The sequence below is a fragment of the Lithobates pipiens genome, unplaced genomic scaffold (genome assembly GCF_037356315.1).
Source record: "Lithobates pipiens isolate NorthernLeopardFrog02 unplaced genomic scaffold, aLitPip1_a1.2 Scaffold_23, whole genome shotgun sequence".
Classification (NCBI taxonomy): domain Eukaryota; kingdom Metazoa; phylum Chordata; class Amphibia; order Anura; family Ranidae; genus Lithobates; species Lithobates pipiens.
Window position 1 is genome coordinate 287,110,801 of NW_027507785.1, and position 24,995 is coordinate 287,135,795.

The 24,995-nt window shown below is 44.8% G+C and overlaps 1 protein-coding gene across 1 annotated transcript in view; it reads right to left on the reverse strand.

The window, feature by feature from the left end:
* The window catches only part of LOC143926496 (sodium/glucose cotransporter 4-like), a 131,370-nt gene that overhangs the window by 72,225 nt on the left and 34,150 nt on the right, over positions 1 to 24,995 (reverse strand). Inside the window, exons 2-3 of the mRNA XM_077450286.1 lie at positions 2,125 to 2,243; positions 231 to 302 (exon numbers count right to left, since the gene is read on the reverse strand). Coding sequence (XP_077306412.1) covers positions 231 to 302; positions 2,125 to 2,238 — 186 coding nt within the window. The 5' untranslated portion in view covers positions 2,239 to 2,243. The remainder of the gene's footprint in view (positions 1 to 230; positions 303 to 2,124; positions 2,244 to 24,995) is intronic.

Consider the following 24,995-nt stretch of genomic DNA (forward strand, 5'->3'; position numbering starts at 1 on the left):
ATGCAAGTTTCACTTTTTGAATTGAATTACTGAAAGAAGTTAACTTTTTGATGATATTCTAATTTTATGAGATGCACCTGTATAAGGGATGAGACTTGAAGTGGTAAATCCATGTGAATCAAGATTTGTACACAAAGTGCATGTATGAGATGAGAAGTAGCTCTGATGTGAACAACTGCCCATCTACACCAACCAAGAAAGCCCCAATATATATATATATATATACTTACTGGCCACCACGTCATGGTTCTTCCAGCTAAGAAATAACCACCGACTGTCCCCCTGCTTGCTCGGACCGAAGACTACAAAAGAAAAAATTGAGTTTGACCATCACTATTTAATTATTTACCACTTTATAAAAGAAGACATTTCGCACATGTGATCGATTTATTTATGTTCTTTATGTGTTGACGGTCATTAAAGGTTTTTTGATAAAGAATGGACTTGGCACTGATGATATAGTCCTATTCATACATTAACATTGCAGCACCTTATCTGCCTGGACTGCTTTTAGGGAACACCAGATTGAAACTTCCAAAGCAGATTTATAAATGATTGGTGGCTTCAAGAAACTATTATGGCATTTTGACACATTGGACTTTCTGTATGTGAGCGATATTAGAGTCGGCCATAGACAGTTTGTGCTGACCCGGCTGAGATTCGAACAGTTAACCACTTAAGGACCGCCCCCTGCACATTTACATCAGCAGAATGGAACAGCTGGGCACAAGCACGTACAGGTATGTTGCTCTTTAAGTGCCCAGCCGTGGATTGTGCACGAGGGGTTCTTTTTCAGGGGTTGGGCCTGGCCCCTTAGTTCCAGTGAAGGGAACTCTTAAGGCGTCAGCATAGCAAGACATTTAGACAATTTTATGCTCCCAAGTTTGTGGGAACAGTTTGGGAATGGCCTCTTCCTGTTCCAACCTGATGGCACACCAGTGCACCAAGCAAGGTCCATAAAGACATGGATGAGTGAATTTGACTGGCCTGCACATAGTCCTGACATCAACTTGATAGAACACCTTTGAGAAAAATTAGAGCTGAGACTGAGCACAGCAAAGGACTGCAGACATTCCGATACACTCAGGTGGTTTCAAAATGCTGAAGATTCTGCTGGCACTTATAATGCTCTCAGGAGAGTAAAGATCAGCAGCACATGTTTCCGGACAATTACATTTTAATGTTTTTCTCTTGCAAGGTGTTCCTCTTATGTTAAATACGGCAAAACGTTGACTGCGTGTGTATTCAGTTTTTTGGATACTATCATCTTCTATTGCGGGTACATGCAAAGATTGGAAGATCCATAATCATCTTTGAGTGCCAAAGTCTGTTCCTCTCGAGGAGTAGCAAAGTTAATTTTCACTCAAATGTGCCCAATAGGGGTTATATTGCAGAAATGAATGCAATTTTGGGCCGGAGGTTCAGGATCAGTGGAGCCTGTGCAGTACTTGTCTTTGTGATGTGATCTGTCTGCAACAAAACCTTGGGACAACAACGGAAGATTCCTGGTGTGCTGGCAAATATGTACTTTGTGCAGTAAGGAAGTCAATGGAAATGCTCATGGGCAAAATTCAGAGGTCCAGAATTTTACAGGATACCAACCAGGTTCATATACTTCAAACCATTTTTTTGGCCTATTGCAAAGTCAATCAATAAGGCTGGATTCACACCTATGCATTTTTTTGTGCTTTTTTCATTTTGCAGATTTGCACTACAGTCCATTTACCATAGTTTCCAATAGAAAACGTTCTATAGTGCAAAATGCAAAAAGAACTAAAAATGCATAGGTGTGAATCAAACCTAAAACTGGAGAGTGCAAAATCTGGTGCAGCTGTGCATGGTAGCCAATCAGCTTCCAACTTCAGCTTGTTCAATCAAACTTTGACTAAAAATGCCTGGAAGCTGATTGGTTTCTATGCAGAGCTGCACCAGATTTTGTATGCTCCAGTTTTAGTAAATCAACCCCACAATCACATGGTCAAAGCCAAAGTCGCACTCGTCCAAAGTTGCATCAAGTCACACTGTAAAGTTGCAATGCAATATGCATCATTTTGAAGTCGCACAAGTGTGAATGGGGCCTAAAGAGCACATTAGTGGAGAAGAAATACAAGTTCATGGACTTACCCATATCCCAACGACAAGGACAAAAATGAAATAAAGCACAACCACAATAATATCTGGAGTCTCAAAATTGGCATATTGAGGGCCGATGTCTGGAGCTGCAGTGCTGTTCTCCATGATGCCTGAAGAAATGAAGATTAAATCTGTTAATAGATTTTCTTTATCTACTCTTTGTTTACTAACCAGCTGGGGTTATCAGGAGGAATAAAAAACTATTATTATGGTAAGTCATTGTGCAGGTCACACACCTAAAGGGGCTGTAAACCTTCATCCTATGCATGGGGTGAAAAAACTTCTGTCACTGACCAGCCCCCCCCCCCCCATTTTACTCACCCAAGTCCTGTATTCCCCCACCGGAGACGCGCTCTTCCCCTCTCCCCGTTGTCGTGGCTCTTGATTGGATAGATTGATAGAAGAGCAGCCATTGGCTCCTGTTGCTGTCAATCAAATCCAATGACGCTGGGGCGGGTCCGAGTCATACATTTGGTGTCTATGGCACGTGAATGCTGGACTTGGGAGTGCACCCGCAAGGTAGCCTCCCCAGGAGAGCACTTCTCTGGGGGATATACGATGTGGGGAGATGCTACCAGCACCACCGGGGGACCCCAGAAGTCAAGGATCGGGGCCACTCTGTGCAAAAAGAAATGCACAGTGGAGGTAAGTATAACATGTTTGTTTATTTAAAAAAAAACAAAGCCTTACAATTACTTTAACAACTCCATGCTACTATGTGTAAAGCTGGACAGATTTTGGAATGAACGTCAGTATGAATCTCAGTACATTCAATAATGTCTTCAAATTGTTGTTTGCTTTTATAATTTGATTTTGGAATGGTTGGGATTTCCCCAAATAAAACCCACATTTACTGTGAGGCCCCTGTCACACAAGCAGACTGATCTGGTCTGCCAGTCCGTTTTTTTTTTCAGGCGGACCGGATCGGCCAATCCATTGTTCTCTATTGCCGCGTACACACGATCAAACAAGCGGGTGGAAAAGTCCGGCAAACTCAAGTCCGCCAAACAATCCCCCCGTGTGTAGCCTCCGGCATACTTTTTTGACCCGAAAGTACGGCGGACTTAGAATGTAGTTTTACACTCCAATCTTCCCGCCGGACTCGCATTTCGGCAGACAATCCGGCCGTGTGTGTGCCAGTCCGCTGTACTTTTGAAATGAACTGACTTTTCCCGCCCGGAGAAAAGTCTGCTCATTTCGAGCGGGTCTCCAGGTAGGCGGGGCCCGCGAGGGAGACGTCGCTGGCCCCGCCGCCTGGTATGGACTTAAAGGGGAACCCCAACGCCAAAAAAGAACGGCGTGGGGGTCCCCCCAAAGTCCACAACAGACCCTTGTCCGAGCACGCTACCTGGCCGGCCAGGAAAGGAGGGGCGAGCGAGCGCCCCCCCCTCCTGAGCCGTACCAGGCAGCGTGCCCTCAACATGGGGGGTGCCACCCCAAAGCACCTTGTCCCCATGTTGATGAGGACAAGGGCCTTTTCCCGACAACCCTGGCCGTTGGTTGTCGGGGTCTGCGGGCGGGGGGCTTATCGGATTCCGGGAGCCCCCTTTAATAAGGGGGCCCCCGGATACCGCCCCCCCACCCTATGTGAATGAGTATGGGGTACAATGTACCCCTACCCATTCACCTGTAAAATAAAGTACAAAAAAAAACACAACACACAAGATAAAATAATTTATTGCACAGCTCCGGGGGTCTTCTGTCTTCGGGGGTCTTCTCGCCGGACTCCTCCGCTATATTCTTGTAGCTCTTTTACTAGCGGAGGAGCCCGGCATTCTTCTTCGTCGCCGCAGCCTCTTCTTCCGACTTCGGGGGTCTTGTCCCCCTCTACGGTTCTTCTGCCGGGCCACCGCGCCTTCTTGTAGCTCTTTTACAGGCGATGGCCCGGTCTTCTGTCGCCGCCGCCTTCCAATCTTCTTCTTCTTCTTCTTCTCCTGGAGATGTTTCCTCCGCGTGTGTGGGCGAGTCCGTTCATTTCAAAAGTAGGGCGGATAGTATGGCGGACTCAGTACGCCGTATTAGGCCGCTGAAAAAGTGCCGTGTGTGGGCAAGTAGCCCGTTCGGAAAGTCCGACGGACAGTCTGGCGGGAAGTCCGCCAGACTAAGTACGTCAGACAGACGGCTACGTGTGTACGCGGCTTATGGAGCGGTGGATTCCCTGACCCCCACTGGTTTCCCATCCGCTTAAAACAGACGGATGGGGATCTGTTCCCCTACCGTCTGGTGGATCGGATGACAGGCGGATGGAAATGCAGTCTATTTCCATCTGACTGCCCCATAGAGAACCAGTGGGCTGTGGCCATGTCCCGTGGACGTGGACCTGTCATCTGCCTGCACAGTGGAGATCAGTGGAGAGATCACCTGCTGAGCAGGTGGATCCACTTGACAGATTCCACTCCGCCTGAAAGGGGCCTTAGAATTTCAACCAGTTAAATCCAATCATGGGCAAGCTAAAATGCTTTTTTTATATGTCCCCTTCGGATCTACAGCGACTATACTTCCAAGTGCACTTCCAAGATAAATAACCCCCCACCTCCCCCCGTGTCTACTGGAAAACCAAAACAAATCTGAACTAAATGTTACTAATGTATGACCTGTAAACGTCATGTATGAAAGCAAGCATATTTTGTAGTTGTGCCGTCTGATGGTGACATATTGAATGCTTGAAAGGGCATGTGTGTCATTAAAGTAGAACTATAGGCAAAACTTTTTTTTTTTTTTAACAAGCTATGTCCTATTGAAGAGATTTGCCTTCACTTCCTGTCCCATAGCCAAACAGGAAGGGAGAGGAAATCCCTGCAAAATAAGGGAATCCCTTGGGAACCCTCAGCTCACCAGAACTAGTGTCCCCATTGGAAGATTTCTCCTCTATTAAATTTTTTGGGGACAATCTAAAATGTAAGATTTTCTTTTACTTTCATTGATAATGGTAAACAGGACAAATAGAGAGGGGGAATCTCCTGAACAGGGACACAAACAACAATAAAAACCCGACTCTTTCCAAAAAAAAAAAAAGAGGGCTTTTGCCGTTCCTTCTACTCTAAAGTAAAATGGCAGTAGAATTGGAAGAGCCATGTAGATGCACAAAATCTGAAAGCCCATCCACCACACCGAGCTCCGGAGAGGAGAGCGCCAACTGCCCTGGAATGAGATGGGGAACCCCGCTTTATACTGATCCCCTAGATCAGGGGTCTCCATACAAGGGGCCAGTTTTCTGTGTTATAAATTCTGAGGGAAACCTTATTCACAGGTAGAGGGGAAAATGAGTGGAAATTTTTTATTTATTTTTTTACGGATAGAAAGGACTAGACAGGTTGCAGCCCCCCACCAAAGAAAACCCCCAAACAGGGTTTTCACAATATTATAACCTAAAAACCGGGGTATCTGGCGCTACCTATGATTAAGTAAAAATTAGATAAAGTATAGAGTAGAGATACAAAGTGAGTATTTTTATAGTCCCTAAAAATACCAGCAATCTCTATATCTCAAAGGCCTATATCAGATATCCTATTCCCACACTAATGGGAATATTAGCCTCTAGGGATGAGCTTCGTGTTCGAGTCGATCGGCTGTTCGCCCGTTCGGCGAATTCCCAACATTATGGGCCGTTCGCGCCAAATTCGTGTGGCGCTCACGGCCCACAATGCACTGCGTCATCGCAGTGCATTGCTGGCTCATGATTGGCCAAGCATGCACTGTGACCCCACATGCTTGGCCAATCACAGCGCCAGCAGCGAGGAGAGCCATGATTGGCCACAGGCAGGATGCCTGTGGCCAATCATAGCTCAGGCTATGTAGTACATGCCCCACACTATATAAGGCCGCCAGCGCGGCGGCCTTGTGTAGTGTGTTGGCGTCTGAAGCAGTTAGTGGGTATTCTGTGTACCTTCAACACAGTACACACTGATCGTTATCGGCCGATTTTCGATCTTGCTCTTCTGTAGTGGTTGTTGTCTGCGTGCCCTGACCGCAGTATACACCGCTATATTCACCTCACCTATATAGCTAGTGATCTATCTTTTATAATAGAGCTTGCAGTCAGTAGTGTTAGGAGCTTGTGCGTGCTGTCTGCGTGCTCTGTACCCAGTACACACCGCTATATCCACCTACATAGCGCTTCTCTATTTGAGCCCACTTGCCATCTGCAGGAGTTATTGGAAGTTGTGTGTGCCTCCAGCACAGCACAGTATACATCTGTATATACCCCTTTATCTCTGGTGTTCTATAGTAAAGGCATCTGCAGGAGTTAGTGGGTGTTTTGTGCCTCCAGCACAATATACACCTGTATCTACCCTTTATTGCTGTTCTCTAATAGAGCCATCTGCAGGGCTTAGTGGGTGTTGTGTGACTCCATTACAGTATACCCCTTTATCTCTGGTGTTCTATAATAAAGGCATCTGCAGGAGTTAGTGGGTGTTGTGTGCCTCCAGCACAATATACACCTGTATCTACCCTTTATTGCTGTTATCTAATAGAGCCATCTGCAGGGCTTAGTGGGTGTTGTGTGACTCCATTACAGTATACCCCTTTATCTCTGGTGTTCTATAATAAAGGCATCTGCAGGAGTTAGTGGGTGTTGTGTGCCTCCAGCACAATATACACTTACCCAACTGCTGTTTTACCCAACTCCCTTCAGGCCATTACCATGTCTGGAAGGCCAGCAAGGAGAGGCAGACAGGCGCCAGCCGATAAAAGAGGGCAAGCAGGCTCTGTGTCTAGAGACAACAGTGCTGGTCGTGGACGCGGTGCATTGTCATCAGCACGTGGCCATGGGACACGCTTGTCCTTCTTTTCGGCAGCTGGATATGTTGAACCGCAACATGCCAACGACTTGGTAGAGTGGATGACCAAGCCCTCTTCATCCTCCTCATCCTCTCTCACCCAGTCTCAGGGTACTAGCAAAGCAGCTGCCAACGCATCGTCTTCCCTCGTCTCAATGTCATCATCAGTGACTCCTTCCCTAGACCCACCACGTCTTCCTGAGGAGTCTCCTGAACTCTTTGAGCACAGTGTTGGGTACATGCTCCAGGAGGATGCCCAGTGTTTTGTAGGCACTGATGATGACACTCAGCTAGAGGAAGGCAGTAGCGTGAATGCAGAGAGAGGGGATGCTCAAGAAGGACAGAAATCTGGCAGTCATGTTCCACAAGCTGCAGCATATTGCCAGGTTTGCTACAGCGATGAAGAGGGAGGGGATGATGAGGGCACTGACTCCACGTGGGTGCCTGGTAGAAGAGAGGAGGAGGAGGAGGCACATGTCCAACGAGGCAGGATGCCCTCCGGGGGCCAGCTTAGGGGCAGCACACCGACTGAATCACACCGCAGAGCTCCGCCTGTGCAGGGCGCTGCCTCTGCGCGTTATTCTAAAAGTTCTTTGGTGTGGGCCTTTTTTTGAGATGAGTGCATCAGATCGCACCGCTGCTATTTGCAACATATGTCTCAAGCGTATCTCGCGTGGCCAAAACATCAGCCGCTTGGGCACCACATGCTTGACCAGACATATGTTGACCTGCCATGCAGCTCGTTGGCAAGCGTACCTCAAAGACCCACACCAAAGAACAAAGCGGGCCTCTCCTTGCTCCTCATCAGCTGGCATCTCCAACCCCACTAGACCTTCAGTCCTCTCTGCTCTGAGAGGAATGAAGGTGTAGAATTAGGTGTGTCATAGCCAAGTGCTTCCGGGCACTCTGCTAGCAGTACACCCACGTCCGATTATAGCAGGCAAATGTCCCTGCCCCAGCTGCTGGACCGGGGAAAGAAGTTCACTCCCAGCCATCCACATGCACAGCGGTTGAATGCTGGCTTGGCTAAATTGCTAGCACTTTAACTGCTGCCTTTTCAGTTGGTAGACTCGGCCCCCTTCCGTGAGTTTGTACAATGTGCGGTTCCTCAGTGGCAGGTCCCCAAACGCCACTTTTTTCTCACGGAAGGCGATTCCGGCTCTCTACCAGCATGTGGAAGGCAATGTCCTTGCCTCGCTGGACAGGGCGGTCAGCGGTAAGGTGCATATTACCGCTGACTCATGGTCCAGCAGGCATGGACAGGGACGTTACCTGTCTTTCACGGCCCATTGGGTCACTCTTCTGGCAGCTGGGAAGGATGCAGGACAAGGTGCAGTAGTGTTGGAGGTTGTTCCGCCACCACGCCTCCAAAATGCTACTATTGGTTGTGACACACCTCTCTCCTCCACCCCCTCCTCTTCTTCTTCCTCCATGGCCTCTTCCAGTGCTCTGTCCTCAGAACCAGCGGTGCTCCGTAGGCGTTCCAGGGGCTACGCAAGTACGCAGGCAAAACGATGCCATGCCGTGCTTGCGCTGGTTTGTTTGGGGGACAGGAGCCACACTGGGGCGGATGTTTTGTCAGCTCTGCAGGGGCAGGCCGAGAGGTGGTTGACGCCACACCAGCTTAAGCCAGGAATGGTGGTTTGCGACAATGGCACCAACCTCCTCTCCGCCCTCCGACAGGGACAACTGACCCATGTGCCCTGTGTAGCTCACGTCCTTAACCTGGTGGTGCAGCGGTTCTTGGGCAGGTACCCCGGCTTACAGGATGTCCTGAAGCAGGCCAGGAAAGTCTGTGTGCATTTCCGCCGATCATTTAATGCCTGTGCTCGGCTGGCTGAGCTCCAAAAGGAGTTGAACCTGCCCAAGAACCGCCTTATATGTGACATGCCCACCAGGTGGAACTCAACGTTGGCCATGCTGCAGCGGCTGCACACGCAGTAGAGGGCAATCAATGAGTACCTGTGCGACTAAGGCACCAGGATAGGGTCAGGGGAGCTCGGTTTTTTCTCACCACGCCAGTGGGGCATGATCAGGGATGCATGCACTGTCCTGTCACCGTTTGAGGAGGCCACAAGGATGGTGAGCAGTGACAGTGCATGCATCAGTGACACTGTACCTCTTGTCCACCTCTTGGAGCATACGCTGCATGGAATAATGGACACTGGACCTATATGAAATTTTTGTCCTAAAATTTTGGATATTATTTGGTCTTTGTGAAAGTTATAGAGTCCACAAGCTATGGTGCCAATATCTGAAAATTGATCACACCTGAAGTACTGACGGCATATTTCAATTCTTGAGACCCTAACATGCCAGAAAAGTACAAATACCCCCCAAATGACCCCTTTTTGGAAAGAAGACATTCCAAGATATTTAGTAAGAGGCATGATGAGTTTTTTGAAGTTGTAATTTTTTCCCACAATTCTTTGCAAAATCAAGATTTTTTTTACTTTTTTTTTTTTTTTTTTTTACAAAATTGTCATATTATCAGTTTATTTCTCACACAGCATATGCATACCACAAATTACACCCCAAAACACATTCTGCTATTACTCCCGAGTACGGCGATACCACATGTGTGAGACTTTTACACAGTGCGGCCACATACAGAGGCCCAACACGCAGGGAGCGCCATCAGGCGTTCTGGAGCACCCAGGACAATTCTGACATTTCTCTCCTACATGTAAAAATCATCATTTATTTGCTAGAAAATTACATCGAATCCCAAAACATTATATATGTTTTTTAGCAAACACCCTGGAGAATACAATGGTGGTCGTTGCAACTTTTTATCTCGCACGGTATTTGCGCAGCAATTTTTCGAATGCTTTTTTTTGGAAAAAAAACTGTTTTGTGCTTAAAAAAAAAAAAACACAGTAAAGTTAGCCCAATTTTTGCATAATGTGAAAGATGAAGTTACACCGAGTAAATCGATACCTAACATGTCACTCTTCAAAATTGCACAGGCTCGCGGAATGGCGCCAAACGTCGCTACTTAAAAATCCCCATAGGCGACGATTTAATTTTTTTTTACTGGTTATATGTTTTGAGTTACAGAGGAGGTCTAGGGCTAGAATTATTGCTCTCGCTCTAACGTTCGCAGCGATACCTCACATGTGTGGTTTGAACACCGTTTTCATATGTGGGCGGGACTTACGTATGCGTTCGCTTCTGCATGCGAGCACATGGGGACAGGGGCGCTTTAAAAAAAAAAAAATGTATTGTTCATTTTACTTTATTTTAGTTTGACATTTTTTTCCCCAAAAATAATTTTTTTTGATCACTTTTATTCCTATTACAAGGAATGTAAACATCCCTTGTAATAGGAATATGGCATGACAGGTCCTCTTTACAGTGAGATATGGGGTCAATAAGACCCACATCTCACCTCTAAGCTGGGAAGCCTGAAAAAAAAAAAAAGATTCTGGATTTGATCGTATTGGCGAGTCGGTAGAAGCACCGGAGGGCGGCGGGAGGGGGGGGGGGGGTGTCTATGGCTGGGTATTGCAGGGTATCACCGACTATGGCTGGGTATATCAGAGTATGGCTGGGTATCTCAGAGTATGGCGTTGCAGAGCATTGCAGGATATTGGAGGGTGTTGCAGAGCATTGCAGAGTGTTGCACGGTATTGGCGGGTGTTGCAGAGCATTGCAGAGTGTTGCAGGGATTTGTTGGGTGTTGCAGAGCATTGCAGAGTGTTGCAGAGCGTTGCAGAGCATTGCAGAGTGTTGCAGGGTATTGGCGGGCATTGCAGGATATTGCAGAGTGTTGCAGAGTGTTGCAGAGTGTTGCAGGGTATTGCAGGGTATTGCAGAGTATTGCAGGGTATTGCAGGGTAATGCAGAGTATTACAGGGTATTGCAGAGTATTGCAGAGTATTGCAGGGTATTGCAGGGTATTGCAGGGTATTGCAGAGTAATGCAGATTGCAGGGTATTGCAGGGTATTGCAGGGTATTGCAGGGTATTGCAGAGTATTGCGGAGTAATGCAGAGTAATGGCAGGGTATTTGCAGGGAATTGAGGGGTTAATTTTCGGGGAGCAGCGATGTGGGCACTGCAGATGCAGCCCACATCGCTGCTGACACCGATCTCTTCCCCCTCCGCTGTTCCGATCGGTACAGAGAGGGGGAGGGAGGAACACGTCATTTGACGGAGCGATCACGTGGTAAATGGCCGCTATGAGCGGCCGTTTACCGTGATCCGTGATGCGCCGGGTCCTGTGGACCCGGCGGTCACGGATGCTCTCGAGTGCGCGCCCCAGAGCGGAATTCTGGGAGGACGTCATGTGACGGCCTCCCAGAGTTAAGAAACCGCCCTGAAGCCGTCATTCGGCTATAGGGCGGTTATTAAGTGGTTAATGTCATTTTGTGCAGGGACTGTTCTAAACACGGGAAACACGTGGCACTTCACAGGCATACTACAGACACCCCCCAGGCACCATATTTAAAGGAATATTTCACCTTTTTTTTTTTCACTTTAATCGTCATTAAAATCAGTGCTCCCGCCAAAACGGCCATTTTTAAAAACATTTTAGGCATTGACCCATGTCCCCTGGGGCAGGAGCCAGGTCCCCAAACCCTTTTTAGGACAGTATCTTGCATATTAGCCATTAAAATTAGCACTTTTAATTTCGAACGTTCGAGTCCCATAGACTTCAATGGGGTTCTAAAGTTCGTACGAATTTGGGGTCCGTTCGAAAGTTCTGGTGCGAACCGAACCGGGGGGGTGTTCGGCTCATCCCTATTAGCCTCTATCAGGGACAAGGTTCAATAATCCCAAAGACTGCTGGGCGCCAGGAGCTCTATGTGATTTAACCAATGTGAACCCCTATGCGACTTTAACAATAAAATCACATAGATAATCTTGGGTGTGGCCTGGTCCGGAAAGAATACGCACTTGTATCAGAAGGACCTAGACCTCAGCTTCCAAAAGGTGCTTATGTGCAAAAATATATAGAAATATGTGATATGGTGCTCACATGCAACTTATGCCAGAAATCGCATAGACCGGGACCGCCGCTAAAGACGTCTATGACGAAACGCGTTCGACGGAACCACGCACACTACGTCACTTCCGGGTCGGTTTGAATGGTGGAGCGCAGATGACACGCACGCAGCGCATCCACTGAGCGAACCCTGGAGTATTTTAACATATGCTATGAAGGTGAAATATATGGCCCTACCCTAGGGGAATCTACAATTGCGGTTTGCACATGGGATAGTCCTGGAATTTAAAGGTCACCTACAACTAAGAAGGCTCACTAACCAAAATTAACTATTTGAGTTTTCCTATAGTGAAGTGGTGTTGACCATAAGTAAGAACTGATCCTGATCCCTTTGGGTTGGATAGCCATTTGTGCAGCTTTTTTTTTTTTTTACATTTTTGATTTTGATTTTTATATTTTTTTTATCTTTATTTATTTTTTCATTTTTATGGTTAAAAAAATGTCTTTCTATATTTCCCAACTCATATCTTGATCTGCTTGTGGGCTCTCAAATTTTTCTGATGGGCACTGCCCCACGGATGTTATAGAAAGTGGGAGTCCTGGACTATATTTTCTTATATACGCTATACGTAGCTTGTTTTGATATTTTTTTTTTATATTTTTATACATTTTTGTGGAAATAAACAGTTTTTTGCCTAAATAAACCATTAGTGCTTCTCTCAAGTATATACATACTACAATATGGAGACTTTATATTTTTCCTATGAGGGATAAACGGAACCCCCGTCTGGATGTGAAGGATTACATGGGCAAGGAGCCGGAATTTCAAAAGGCTGAGTAAAGGCGAATTACCCCAGCTGGGGTGCATCTTTCTGGTTAGTGGGGAACCTTGTGGGGGAGCACGGAAGTCACTTTGAAGGATATACAGCAAGCACGAAAGTCACCTTCTAAATATAATTTTTGGACTTGCACAATAGAAGATTGTTCAACAATGGACATTTAGGGCCGGTTCACACAGCGAGGCGCGGCGAGGCGTCTCCGACTTGCCTCGCCGGGACCTGCGGGGACCTCAGCGGCGACTTGCAGAGGACTTCTGTATAGAAGTCAATGCAAGTCGCCCCCGAAGTCGCCCAGAAGTAGTACAGGAACCTTTTTTCTGAGTCGGAGCGACTCGAGTCGCTCCTCTCAGAACGGTTCCATTGTACAGAACGGGGGCGACTTGCGGGAGCGAGGCGAGGCGAGCCGTGTCGCCTCGCATCGCCTCGCTGTGTGAACCGCCCCTTAATATATTATTTTAATTTTTGTGGTTCTTGGTTTTTGGTTATATATATTTAAGGGTGGTGTGGTACACATATCCATACATTTTTATATTTTGGATTTTTTTTCTTTTTTCCTTTTATATATAGACGTTTGATCTGTAATATACATTTACACTTTGTGATAGGGTTTTTGGCCTATGATTTCTAGTTCTTTTCTATATACACCTCAATCTAGGGCGTGGTGCCTGTTTGTTTTGTGCTTTTTTCTTCTTGTTTTCAGACTCTGATTTTTTTATCTAGATTCTGACTATTTTCTATTTTTTTAATCATTTTTATTTATTTTTCAGTCTTACTCAATATATTTTTTGTGGTTGGGTATTTCACTAGGAAGATTTGGAGCTTATGTTTACAATAATTTGCACTTTATAATTCTGATTCACTTCGGATATAGGCACACGCACTTTGTATGTTTGATTTAATCTGTTACACATTTGCACTTTAGGAGTAGATTTGCTTATACGTGAGGGTGAGATGTTGCTGGATGAGTTCACATGCACCAACATCTATGCTATTTCTGGCATAAGTTGCATGTGAGCACCATATTACATATTTCTATATATTTTTGCACATAAGCACCTTTTGGAAGCTGAGGTCTAGGTCCTTCTGATACAAGTGCGTATTATTTCCGGACCAGGCCACACCCAAGATTATCTATGTGATTTTATTGTTGAAGTCGCATAGGGGTTCACATTGGTTAAATCACATAGAGCTCCTGGCGCCCAGCAGTCTTTGGGATTATTGAACCTTGTCCCTGATAGAGGCTAATATTCCCATTAGTGTGGGAATAGGATATCTGATATAGGCCTTTGAGATATAGAGCGCATTTTATGAGATTGCTGGTATTTTTAGGGACTATAAAAATACTCACTTTGTATCTCTACTCTATACTTTATCTAATTTTTACTTAATCATAGGTAGCGCCAGATACCCCGGTTTTTAGGTTATAAAGTTTTCTGTGTTAGTAATCCTAAAAAAAAAAAAATCACATCCTTGTCTCTTTAAGGCAGGATAAGCTACATAGTGATCTGCGATGTTATGGAGTGTTCACATACCTGGCTGATCCTGTGTCCCTGTCTATAAACTGACCACACTGATCATGTGTGCCCATCCATGACAGCATGATCTCATTACATCTCTATCTTTGGCATGTCTGTCTGTAATGTATCTTCTTCCCTGCTCTGGAGAAAGCCCCTCCCCCTCTACTCCCCTCCCAGCTTGAATGGCTGAGTAGTTTTGCCCCTCCCCTACACACACACACACACACACACACACACACACACACACACACATCTATTAATGCATGCATTTATATGTGTATTTATGTTTGCATGCGTGCGTATCTATGTGTACGTGCATTTATGTATGGATGTTTGTATGTTTGTATGTGTGTATGTGCATGTATGTTACATAGGTAGAAAAAAGACACAAGTCCATCTATTTCAACCAATAAAAGGGGAAAAATGTATGTATGTGCATGTGTGTGTATATATACGTGCATTTATGTGTGCATGCGTGTGTGTATCTATGTGCGTATCTATGAATGCATGTGCATGCAGGTACATATACAATCATTTGTGCATGCATGTATGCGTATATCTGTGTATCTATGAATGTTTGTATGTATGTATGTATGTATCAAAAATCATAAATTATAATAAATTATAATAAAACATAAACAGCTAAAAAAGTCCACGAATGAACAATTCATGGTTATAGAATCAATGCCACAGTGATGGTGTGCATCTAAATCAAGCATGCAGGTATCAGAGGGAGTCCAGCCCATCCACCAAAGATATCAGCACCTGCTCACCTCATAATAATGAGCAAAAGGTCTGGATAAGCCTTCCCACACAGCGGGGATATCCGTTCTCCAATGTCAGTCAATGGCACAAAAGATGATCTCACCATGAAATACGTATATGAATAAAATAAAATGGAGCAAGATCCAATGCTCTCTGTTTGACTCAATTTATTTAAAAAAATGATAAAAGCACTTACAAATAAAGCACTTGTCCCAAGTGCATGGATAAACAGCTCTGGTATACAGATGAAAACCAATAAAATAATCTGAGGGTTCCCCATGGATTCCTTCATTTTACAAGGATTTCCTCTCACTTCCTGTTTGGCTATGGGACAGGAAGTGAAGGGAATGTTTAGGGGTTGGGGTAGACATTGAATCACAGATACTCCTGCAGAGGCACCATCCCCTAAGAATATGCGACTATGTTTTAAAAAAAGGTAGAACCAGGTGGGACTTTAATTGTGCCTCAGAGTATAATGAAAAATAAAATAAAAATAAAATACACATAATTTAATTATAGAAAATTATATAAACTTTATTAATCTGCCATACGGCAGTACCTTCTCAGAATAAAGAAGTTAAAATGAGTTACAGTCTTGGAATTTTGACATCAGGATGTGCAAGTCCCAGACAAAATAGAAAAGTTATGGCCTACGCGTTTCGCGGACAGTTCCGCTTCGTCGGGGCCTTGAGAGTAGCACAGTGGATATCACATAAGTTCTAAAAATATTAATAAACAATGTATAAGTGACATGATTGAAATGAATAAAAAAGTTTCAGATTAAAAAAAAAAGAGAAAAAAAGGATATGATAATACATTTGTTCCACATACGTGTGTATAAATATTATATCGTATACAGAATTTGTTAATACAAACTATACTTGATATTATACAACATCCAACAATATGTATATAAAGTTACATTACCTAGATATTTATGAACAGCGGCATTTTCGCATGAATGGAATGTTTTAGTTTGAATACTCATATAAATGCAGGTCGAAAAGCATATAAAGAATGTCTACATGCAAGAATTTCATTCTCTCTACATGTCAATATAGACAGTTTTAATCTCAAATACATGTATTTCGACTTACCCAGAGACTGAGAACGGAAGACACCAGCTCAGAGGGACACAGGTTCGGCCTTGGTGCCCGTGGGGACACTCCAACGCATCACAACAGAGGAAAATTGTCAGAGGGAGAACCCCTATATGTAAATGAAGGGATCTAATGAACCTTGTGAACTGGATGTAGAGGGGTGAAGGGAAAGAGGAGCTTGAAATGGTGAGAAAGAAAAGATCAAAAAAAAGAGGGGAGGGAGGAGAGATGGGGAGGGGGGAATCCCCCCCCCCATCTCACCCCTTTGGCCCCCTCTTTCTTACCTCTCCCCTTGGTCCGTTTCCATCTGACCACCCATAGAGGAGTGCGGGCTGTGTCCATTTACGCTCTGCATAAGTGGAGTGAACATAGACCTCTCATACAGAGTCCCACTCTGTAATGATTTCTGACAGGTACCCGGCTCCCTCCTGCCTATAAAATTCTGCATCCCCTCAAATGTTGCTCTGCATTTTTGGGGTTACCTGCTTTCACATTCTATGCAGGCTGGAGCTTGGGATGCGGGATCTCTTGTTATATCAGCATACCACCAGGCACAAAGTCAAAGTTTATAGAGTCCGCAAAGGAATAGCAACCCCTCCCAAATCAGTCCTGGAGCTTGGGAGAGGGAGCAGAAGTAATCACGTGACTGCGATATCCGACTACATGGAAAAAGTATTTAGCCTGATGTAGCAAAATGAACTACAAATGTAAAGCACCGTAGCTTCTGACATTTCTGAGTGTCGCTTGTCCCTTTAGTGACCAACGTATCCAGTAACATCACATTTGTGTGCCAAATAAAAGGTTTGTGGAATGAACAGTTCACCCATCAGATAATTGCTTTGCACGATTGTGGGCAGGACTACATATCCCAGGGATCCTTGCTGCCACCTGAAGATTGCTGGGAGTAGCTATAAAAGCAACCAAAGCCCACGCAGACGCTCTCTTCCTCCTGGGCCTGATGCAAGATGGACCTCTCTGTACAGCAGAGAGAGAGAGGTCACGGCCTACCACGCGGAGCCTTCCTTACAACCCATGGCATGAAGGGGCCTAGCTCTGTTGCTGTCGGAAATCCTTTCCAGCACCAATCCAGTCGCCTGCCTGTTGGTGCAAGTTGCAAGCTTCACGTCTGAAGATTGGGACAGCAGATCCGCTGCACAAGTGTCTCAATACAAGTTCCTGGAGACATCGGAGAGATCTGGTCGTTGATAAGAGAACACGTAGCTCGATCTTTAATTAGCCTTTGCTACCACTACATTGAGACACTTTGCACAGACATCTTTATCCCAGGAACACTTTACTGCATTACTTGAACACTGTGCTCAGACACCTTTTAGCTTTCTTTACTCCAAGGAATCTACTGTCCCCAATACACCCAAACGGATTACAATTAACAAGCTCCGACTAGCCAGTGAAGAACATCTTATCTGCAACGGGGGCATTACTTACAGAAAGGCATCTTCTCTAGACCTGTTCTCCCTCCCTAGGATAGCGTGTAGGTTGGCCAGGTTCCATCTAGTCTGGTCATATAAGCAGTTAAGTGAAAATCCACTAGGGGATAACTTTATATCTAAAAGGAAGTGTACACATATGTATATAGTATTGTTGTTGCTGAAATATTGTCTTGTGTATTTCAGGGGAATTCTTTTGCTGAGTTGGCGCTATGCCGGAAATTCAGTAGATCAATCACCTCCTCTTTTTAACAACAAGCAGCTTGCTGTGGCGGCTCCCAAGCACATGTGCTCCTGTGTGTCTGTGTGTCAATTAACACATCTCTTTTGCATTTAAGAAGTGTCTGGCGCCCAATAACTTCTACCGTGCACCCATTATGCCTCAAAACCCACCACATTCAGAAGGATGTCAGCTACCTCTGGCCCTGGAGGTTCTCATTAGACTGAAGAAGGCTGAAGACCTTGCTACAGAGGGAAGAATAGTTCCCCATTTTTTGTGCCACTGGTAGAAATGATGCCCCACCGTTGGTGTCAGTGGGTGGAATTATGTCTCATAACAGTGGGAGGAATAGTGCCCTAAGGATCAGGTAAAGGCAAGCAGTTTGGATTGCTTGATGCAATTGTGAGCTTTTATTCTAAAGCCGCGTACACACGGACGGACTGTATGGCCAACTTAGTCCGTCGAAACACATTTCAGCGGACAGTCCGCTCGTGTGTGGGCTTCAGCGGACTTTTTCAGCGTGCAGTCTGGCGTACTAAGTATTTTGGAATTTCCGTAATACTGTCCGTCATACTTTGGTTTCAGCGGACAATCCGCTCGTCAGTAGGCTAGTTCGACGGACTAAGAATGGCGCATGCTCAGAAAGGATTTACACGGCGAAAGGTTGCATTGTTGTGTATTGGACTTCCTATTTCTAGTCCCGTCGTACGTGCTGTACACGTCATCGCGCAAGCTTTCGACGGACTGTTTGTGCATCCGTGTGTGGTCAAGTCCGTTCATTCGAAAGTATGACGGACTGTCCATCGGATTGTATGACGGACTAAGTAGGCCATACAATCCGCCCGTGTGTACGCGGCTTAACACTTCTAAGTGGATAATGCACATGTTGCTGCCTTCCTCAGACTGGGGAATCCAAAGTACTGGAACATAAAGAAACAAACGCATTTCGAGAAGTTCCTGGGTAGGCTCTCAGGAAGAGGAACTTCTTAAAACGCATTAGCCCATGCCTCTGCTAGACAGGTCACATGGACTCATATAGAGGAGTGTTATGATATGCTTTTATTCAGTCTTTTTTGTGAGTATGATACCTATTTCTAATAAAGCCTTCATTGGGGCCAATGCGCTAGGCCTATGTGCCTTCTGGCTCTTTATGTTCCCGCAGTTTGGAGACCACTGCCCTAGACATAAGCAAGCCTTTTATGTAGTGCTGAGGGATTCGCGCTGCAAGGCAAAGGTTAAAATATTCCTGGAGTTCTGCTTTAGAAACATTGCCTACCTGCTCCAGTTTTTACCCTGAAGATTCAGCAATGCAGCAACTCGCCTAATTCCCTTTTGTCATTCATCTGGTGATCTGTGAACCCCATTTGCTGTCCTTTTTTTTTACTGCACAGTAGGATCCTTGCTATTTCTCACATGTATGCATACTGTATATCCGCTGAGTCTTATCCAACTATAGGCAATTCTATGGGTCAACCCTCTTAGCACTGTGTCTGATATGCTTTATGGCCATTTCCATTGAATTTTTTGGAGAAGTTCTTTACATGGTCACCAGGCCTTTCCTCAACCTTCCCCAAACCACTTGGACTTGGGGGCAGGCGTGGCGAATGTGATGTGCATAGCCAATAGGACAGGAGCCGATTAACTTAATGCTGCGTACACACTATTGGACTTTCCGGCAGACTAGGTCCGACGGGATCAGTCCGTCGGACAATTCGATCGTATGTGGGATAATCCGGTCATTTTTATTTTAAAAAAATCAGACAGACCTAGAAATAGAACATGTTTCAAATCTGTCCGATGGACTCAATTCCTATCGGGAAAACCGTTCCCCTGTATGCTGGCCTGACGGACCAAATACTACGCAAGGGCAGCTATTGGCTACTGGCTATTGAACTTCCTTTTTTAGTCCCGTCGTATGATATCACGTTCAAAACATTCGTTTGGAAGTCTGTTGGGAATACCGTCGGACCTTTTCTGCCGGAAAGTCCAGTTGTGTGTATGCGACATTAGAGTACAACTTTGGAGTGTGGAGGAAAACTGGAGTACTTGGAGGAAACCCAAGCACGCAAAGGGACAACATCCAAACTCTATGAAGAAAGTTAGCTGCAAGAAATGAGTACTAACCACTAAGCTAACATACTGCCCATTTCTCACAAACCAGAAGCGTAAAGTGTCATTGGTAGGAAGGTCCTGGTGGCTACTAATTCAAATCTGGCCTGAATCTTGAATGTGCTCCTTTTAACCACTTGCCTACTGGACACTTTCACCCCCTTCCTGCCCAGGCCAATTTTTAGCTTTCAGTCCTGTTGCACTTTGAGTGACAATTGCGCGGGCATGCAACACTGCACCGATATGAAATTGTTTTCATTTTGTTCACACAAATACAGCTTTCTTTTGGTGGTATTTAATCACCAAAAAGCAGAGCAGGGAATATAATCAAGCACATCATTTAGCAAAAGCATCACACACAGTACACAAAAACACTGGCTAGGCACACATTTAACCCTTTGCTCACCCTAGATGTTTAACCCCTTCCCAGCCAGTGTCATTAGTACAGTGACAGGTGCACATTTTTTTAGCACTGATCACTGTGTTAGTGTAACTGGTTCCCACAGTGTCAAAAGTGTCATATAGTGTCAGATTGTCGGCCGCAATGTCACAGTCCTGCTATAAGTCAGTGATTGACGCCATTACTAATATAAAAATAAAAAATAAAATCCCGCATATATACACACCATAGTTTATAGACGCTATAACATTTACGCAAATCAGTCAATATACGATTACTGTTTTTTTTTGTTTTGTTTATTTTTTTTCACCACACATATGTAGTAAAATACATATTGGCCTAAATTTATGAAGAAATGCGATTTTTTTATTTTTTATTTTATTGGATATGTTTTATAGCACAAAGTAAAAAAAATAAATAAAAAAAAAATAAATATATATATATATATATATATATACAGTGGTGTGAAAAAGTGTTTGCCCCCTTCCTAATTTCCTGTTCCTTTGCATGTTTGTCACACTTAAGTGTTTCGGAACATCAAAACAATTTAAACAATAGTCAAGGACAACACAAGTAAACACAAAATGCAATTTGTAAATGAAGGTGTTTATTATTAAAGGTGAAAAAAAATCCAAACCATCATGGCCCTGTGTGAAAAAGTGATTGCCCCCTAAACCTAATAACTGGTTGGGCCACCCTTAGCAGCAACAACTGCAACCAAGCGTTTGCGATAACGTGCAATGAGGCTTTTACAGCATCCTGGAGGAATTTTGGCCCACTCATCTTTGCAGAATTGTCCTAATTCTGTTACATTAGAGGGTTTTCGAGCATGAACGGCCTTTTTAAGGTCATACCACAACATCTCAATAGGATTCAGGTCAGGACTTTGGCTAGGCCACTCCAAAGTCTTCATTTTGTTTTTCTTCAGCCATTTGGTGGTGGACTTGCTGGTGTGTTTAGGATCATTGTCCTGCTGCAGAACCCAAGTTCGTTTCAGCTTGAGTACACGAACAGATGGTCGGACATTCTCCTTCAGGATCTCTTGGTAGACAGCAGAATTCATAGTTCCTTTTATCACGGCAAATCTTCCAGGTCCTGAAGCAGCAAAACAGCCCCAGACCATCACACTACCACCACCATATTTTATTGTTGGTATAATGTTCTTTTTATGAAATGCAGTGTTCCTTCTACGCCAGATATACTTGGACACACACCTTCCAAAGAGTTCCACTTTTGTCTCATCGGTCCACAGAATGTTGTCCCAAAAGTCTTGGGGATCATCAAGATGTGTTGTGGAGAAATTGAGACGAGCTTTGATGTTCTTTTTGCTCAGCAGTGGTTTTCTCCTTGGAACTCTGCCATGCAGGCCATTTTTGCCCAGTCTTTTCCTGATGGTGGAGGCATGAACGCTGACCTTAACTGAGGCAAGTGAGGCCTGCAGTTCCTTGGACGTTGTTGTGGGGTCTTTTGTGACCTCTTGGATGAGTCGTCGCTGCGCTCTTGGGGTAATTTTGGGCGGTCGGCCACTCCTGGGAAGGTTCACCACTGTTCCATGTCTTCGCCATTTGTGGATAATGGCTCTCACTGTGGTTCGCTGGATTCCCAAAGCTTTGGAAATGGCTTTATAACCCTTTCCAGACTGATAGATCTCAATTACTTTCTTTCTCAATTGTTCCTGAATTTCTTTGGGTCTTGGCATGATGTGTAGCTTTTAAGGATCTTCTGGTGGACCTTACTGTGTCAAGCAGCTCCTATTTAGGTGATGCCTTGATTGTGAACAGGTGTGGCAATAATCAGGCCTGGGTGTGGCTAGAGAAATTGAACTCAGGTGTGGACAACCACAGTTATAGTATGTTTTAACAAGGGGGGCAATCACTTTTTCACACAGGGCCATGATGGTTTGGATTTTTTTTCACCTTTAATAATAAACACCTTCATTTACAAATTGCATTTTGTGTTTACTTGTGTTGTCCTTGACTATTGTTTAAATTGGTTTGATGTTCCGAAACACTTAAGTGTGACAAACATGCAAAGGAACAGGAAATGAGGAAGGGGGCAAACACTTTTTCGCACCACTGTATATATATATATTTTTTTTTTTTTGCAAAATTGTCAGTCTTTTTTTAATTATAGCACACAAAAAAAACGCAGAGGTGATCAAATACCACCAAACGAAAGCTCTATTTGTGGGAAAAAAATTATATAAATTTCATTATGTACAGCATTGCATAACCGCGCAATTGTCAGTTAAAGTAACGCAGTGTCGTATAGCAAAAAATGGCCTGGTCATTAAGGGGGTAAATCTTTCGGGGCTCAAGTAGATATACTTTACAGGAACCTGGCAGTCTTCATTGTGACAGATGGACTTTAAACATTGTCACTTTTCCTTTTTATACTTGTTCTGCTGCTTGTATGGCATTCTTCCATGTCTAGCTCTCCTCATTATAACAAGTATTAGAAGAAATTCTGGATGTGTAATAAGTTACATACAAGACAAGCAGAGGTGGGAAGGGTGGAGGCCCCGGGAATCATGCCAATGAGATAATTAACTAATAAATCTTAACTATGTTTAAACTGTCAGCACAATGATCGGGCACAATTTATCTGATAAATTAGAATCTCAAACCCAAAAACAAACTCACTTAGGGTTGCCACCCGTGCGGTTTTGACCCGGACAGTTCAGGTTTTGTTACTGTGTCCGGGTGCGCATGCTCTGCGACCTGAGCCCACCCGATTTTGTTTCAATAGATTTTTATTGTTATTAAGTATAGTAACAGTTTACAAAACATGTCAATAATAAGTGATAGTAGGGCAAGACGCCCCTTAAAAGACATATGCATCATACTGATAAAGCCTATAAGGAGAAAACAAGTAAGAAAAACATATCGCCCCCCAGACCAAGGTTGCAATATAGGAGATAAGAAAATAAACCTTGACCAGCCCGAGAATGAGAGCGCGTGATAGCAAAGATACGTTCGAGAACAAAGGGTCAACGAGGCCCCACCTTAAGTCACGGGACCCGGAGATCCCTCCATAGCACCTTCCACCAGAGGCCGAGGCGGGCCCAGGGAAGATCGCCCTGCCGCCCCAAATGGGATCACACTGCGACCGGGCACCTCCCCAGGGCCCCCCCCCCCATCCCCCAGCGAAAGGGACTGGCCAACAAACTACATTGGTTCTGTAAACGAAATAGCACAAGTGAGAACTTTGAATTATGTAACTGAATAAGGCACACGCGATATATACTCAATTTCTGGGAGGGAGAGCAAAAGAACATAGTAGAACAAAAGAAAATTTCCTTGCAGTGTATAGACTAGGAAATCCAATAAGTGAGTTGTTAACTAATCACAAAGAATATTTGCAATCAAAGGGAGCATCCCCTACAGGAAGGGGAAAAGGGAGTATAGGAGGAAAAAGGAATAGACAAAGAAAATAAGAGCAGGAAAGGTAGAGGAAGAGTAGAGGAAAAGGACAAGTAGCGTAGAAGAGTATAAAAGGAGGTAGAGGGCGGTGTAGAAGGTCATCTGTAGAAGTGAGCGACAGCCAGTAGTACAGCTATTTCAATGTGGAAGGGTGATCCCAACAAAAGATGCCCAAGGTTCCCAAGTGTGATAGAATTTCTCAGAACGATCCAGGATTACACCGGACATTTTTTCTTGATTCATGATCCAGGAAATTTTTTTCTTTGCTGCTCTGGGTGAAACATTAGGCGTTTTCCAGGCTTTTGCCAGGGTGAGTTTGGCACCCAGTAAAATAAAGTGGATGAGGCGTTGTGTAATCCTGGGTGTTCCCGAGACTGGGAAGTTGAGAAGTGCAATGAGGGGGGATGGTACGATAGTCTGTGAGGTAATAGTGCTTATCCAGGAAAACATTTTACGCCAGAAATGTCGCACTCTGGGGCAGGACCACCAAACATGAAGCATATCACCTCTAAGGTTACAGCCCCTGAAACATAGAGGAGATGTGGACGGGAAGATGTGAGCAAGTTTCGTGGGTACTAAGTACCACCTGGTAAGTACTTTAATGCTCGCTTCTATGAGACCAGTATTCATGATGCCCTTGTATGAGTAGGAAAAATTCCTTTGCCAAGTCTCCAGGTCCCAAGATTGGGCTAAGTCATCTTCCCAGGCCAACATGTAAGAGGTTTTGGACTGTTTACCCAAGAGTGCCCTGTAAACCAGTGAGATCCCACCCCTCTGCTCGATGCCTTGCCCACACCATTGTTCATAAGGGGTAATTTGTGGACCGTCTGGGAAGGATCTATTTTTTTTGTGAAGAAATGCGGATATCTGTGTAAATCTGAAGAATTCAGATCTGGGCATGTCCAGTTTGCTGACACAATAGGCCTTCGTTAGGGGGCCTAAAGGTCTGAGAAAGTGACCTATTCTGTAGAGCCCTTTGTCTAGCCACCACTGGAACGCTTTGATGTCTAGGCCCGGGTGGAAGTCTGGGTTGTGAAATAAGTGTTTCAGGGGTTCTAAAGAAGAAATTAGGTGTGCATTGCCTTTGATGGAGTCCCACAAAGTGAATGAATGGGATAGCGTCGGCGACATGATCGGGGGTCTAGATTTTTTGGGGCTCCATAGAAGGAAATCGAGGGTATGAAGCGGGACTGCCAATCTCTCAATGTGTATCCAGTCAGGGTGTTCCCATCGGGAGTAGATTCTGGAGAGCTGTGAAAGTTGAGCTGCTTGGAAATACCAAAGCAAGTTTGGCAGGCCCAGTCCCCCCTCT